The sequence below is a fragment of the Cyprinodon variegatus genome, unplaced genomic scaffold, assembly GCF_000732505.1.
Source record: "Cyprinodon variegatus isolate N-32 unplaced genomic scaffold, C_variegatus-1.0 Scaffold2296, whole genome shotgun sequence".
Classification (NCBI taxonomy): domain Eukaryota; kingdom Metazoa; phylum Chordata; class Actinopteri; order Cyprinodontiformes; family Cyprinodontidae; genus Cyprinodon; species Cyprinodon variegatus.
Genome location: NW_015152749.1, coordinates 31345 through 33046, shown reverse-complemented (window position 1 = coordinate 33046; position 1702 = coordinate 31345). Strand labels below are relative to the sequence as shown.

At 41.1% G+C, this 1702-nt stretch overlaps 1 protein-coding gene across 1 annotated transcript in view; it reads right to left on the bottom strand.

Annotated features, from left to right (window-relative positions):
* Nucleotides 1-260: 260 nt before the first annotated feature.
* Nucleotides 261-1702, bottom strand: part of LOC107080758 (putative glycerol kinase 5) — an 8183-nt gene continuing 6741 nt past the window's right edge. Inside the window, exons 3-5 of the mRNA XM_015368963.1 lie at nt 810-885; nt 629-722; nt 261-473 (exon numbers count right to left, since the gene is read on the bottom strand). Coding sequence (XP_015224449.1) covers nt 261-473; nt 629-722; nt 810-885 — 383 coding nt within the window. The remainder of the gene's footprint in view (nt 474-628; nt 723-809; nt 886-1702) is intronic.

The following is a 1702-nucleotide window of genomic DNA, read 5'->3' as shown; positions in this document are numbered from 1 at the left end:
ATTCTGTCTGTCCTGATTTGTGGACATTAAGATCTAAAGAGAAGCAGCATCTCCTAGACAGATCCTGTAAATCAGTGAAAGGGTGGAGTCAGAGTAAAATAAATATGCAAGAGGGGGGGTCACTCCAGCTGCTGGAAGCTGGAGGGGATTTCGCTGGGAGTTGCAGGGAAGTGGGCTGCCATTCTGCTGGCGTTTGACTGGGAAGCGCCATTTTGAATGGCTGCTACTGTAACAACTTCCTCTCTGCCTGTCCTGGATCTCTAGTTTCTATGGCCTAAAACAGAAACGCGTCTGTGTGGCTGCAGCTCCTCAGACTGAGTTTCCACGCCCCGTCCTCTCACCTGCCGGTAGTGGGCCAGCACCCAGACCAGGCGAAAGGTGACGTGCTGAGTTGAGAAGACGATGAGGCTCGCTGCTAGGGATCGTTTGTCCCGCGTCAGGAAGTAGGCCACCTTCATCACGCCGTGGATTATCTGAGATGGTGGGGAGAAAAAAAATCAAAATAAATAAATAAATGGTTAAAGAGGAGCTGACAGGATCAATCAGGCAGCTTCTGACCAGTCAGGCTCATTTAGCTACATGATGCATCCACTGAAAGCAAAGAAGCACAGAAGGCAAAGAGACCCACCTTCATGGTGCAGGATCTGTTCCAAGACTTGACCAGCTCTGCAGCCCGTTGGTCCTGCCAGCTGATGAAGTTGTGAAAAGGAACCCCGGTTCTCCTGTCAACGTTCCAACAACATCAACCAAAGCAGAAACAGGAAGAGGAGAGGAAACTAAACGCAGCGGAAGCCTTGATTTCTCTCTACCTGTCCCAGGTGGTGAAGGTGGCTCTCTGAGTGGAGATGCCCAGGGCCTCCATCTGACACATCTGCACCCCAGCGTCTGTAACAGGAGCGCAGCAGAGAGGCTGATTAAACCGGAAACACCAGACCAATTTAGACAGTGAGGGAAATTCATGCTGATACTAATTAATCGGATTAATCGATTAATTAAAATAATCTTCAACTAATTTAGTAAAGGATTAATCGTTAACCGGAATATAGAGACTCTAAAACATGCCTTTAGCTGACAGAGCGACACACTTAGAGCAGGAATTATACAAAGGTTGTACAAAAAATATATAAAAATTTTGTATTTAAGATAAAAATGTTTTCCGTCTGTCTTAATGCTCTATACAGAACTTCTCCAGTGGAAAAGTTTCACCTGGTTTCATTTTGTAAAAAGTCTTCTTTAAGGAACCTTTGCCTATTTATGGAAGAGGATTAGGGCCACTGGAAAAAAAAAATTTTTTAACTGTTTTTTTTTTATTTTATTTTAGTATAGTATGGGAAAAAAGTCAGAATTCTGACTTTAATCTCAGAATTCTGAGAAAAAAGTCAGAATTCTGAGATTAAAGTCAGAATTCTTCTGACTTTTTCCCATGTTAAACTGAAATAAAATTAAAAAATCAGTTAACTTTTTTTTTTTTTTTTCAGTGGCCCTTATCCTCTTCCGTAGCTATTTGATTATTAATCGATTCATTAAAAAAAATATTCCACAGATGAATGGATTTGCAGAATGATTGTTAGTTGCAGCCCTATTTTTTAAGAATAATTAGCAAATCTCTGGTTACTGTAGTCAAATCATTCCTGTTTATAAATTAATCCTAAAAGAAAACACACAATTTTAGCCAAAGAAATATTCTGGAGAGATTTTTATT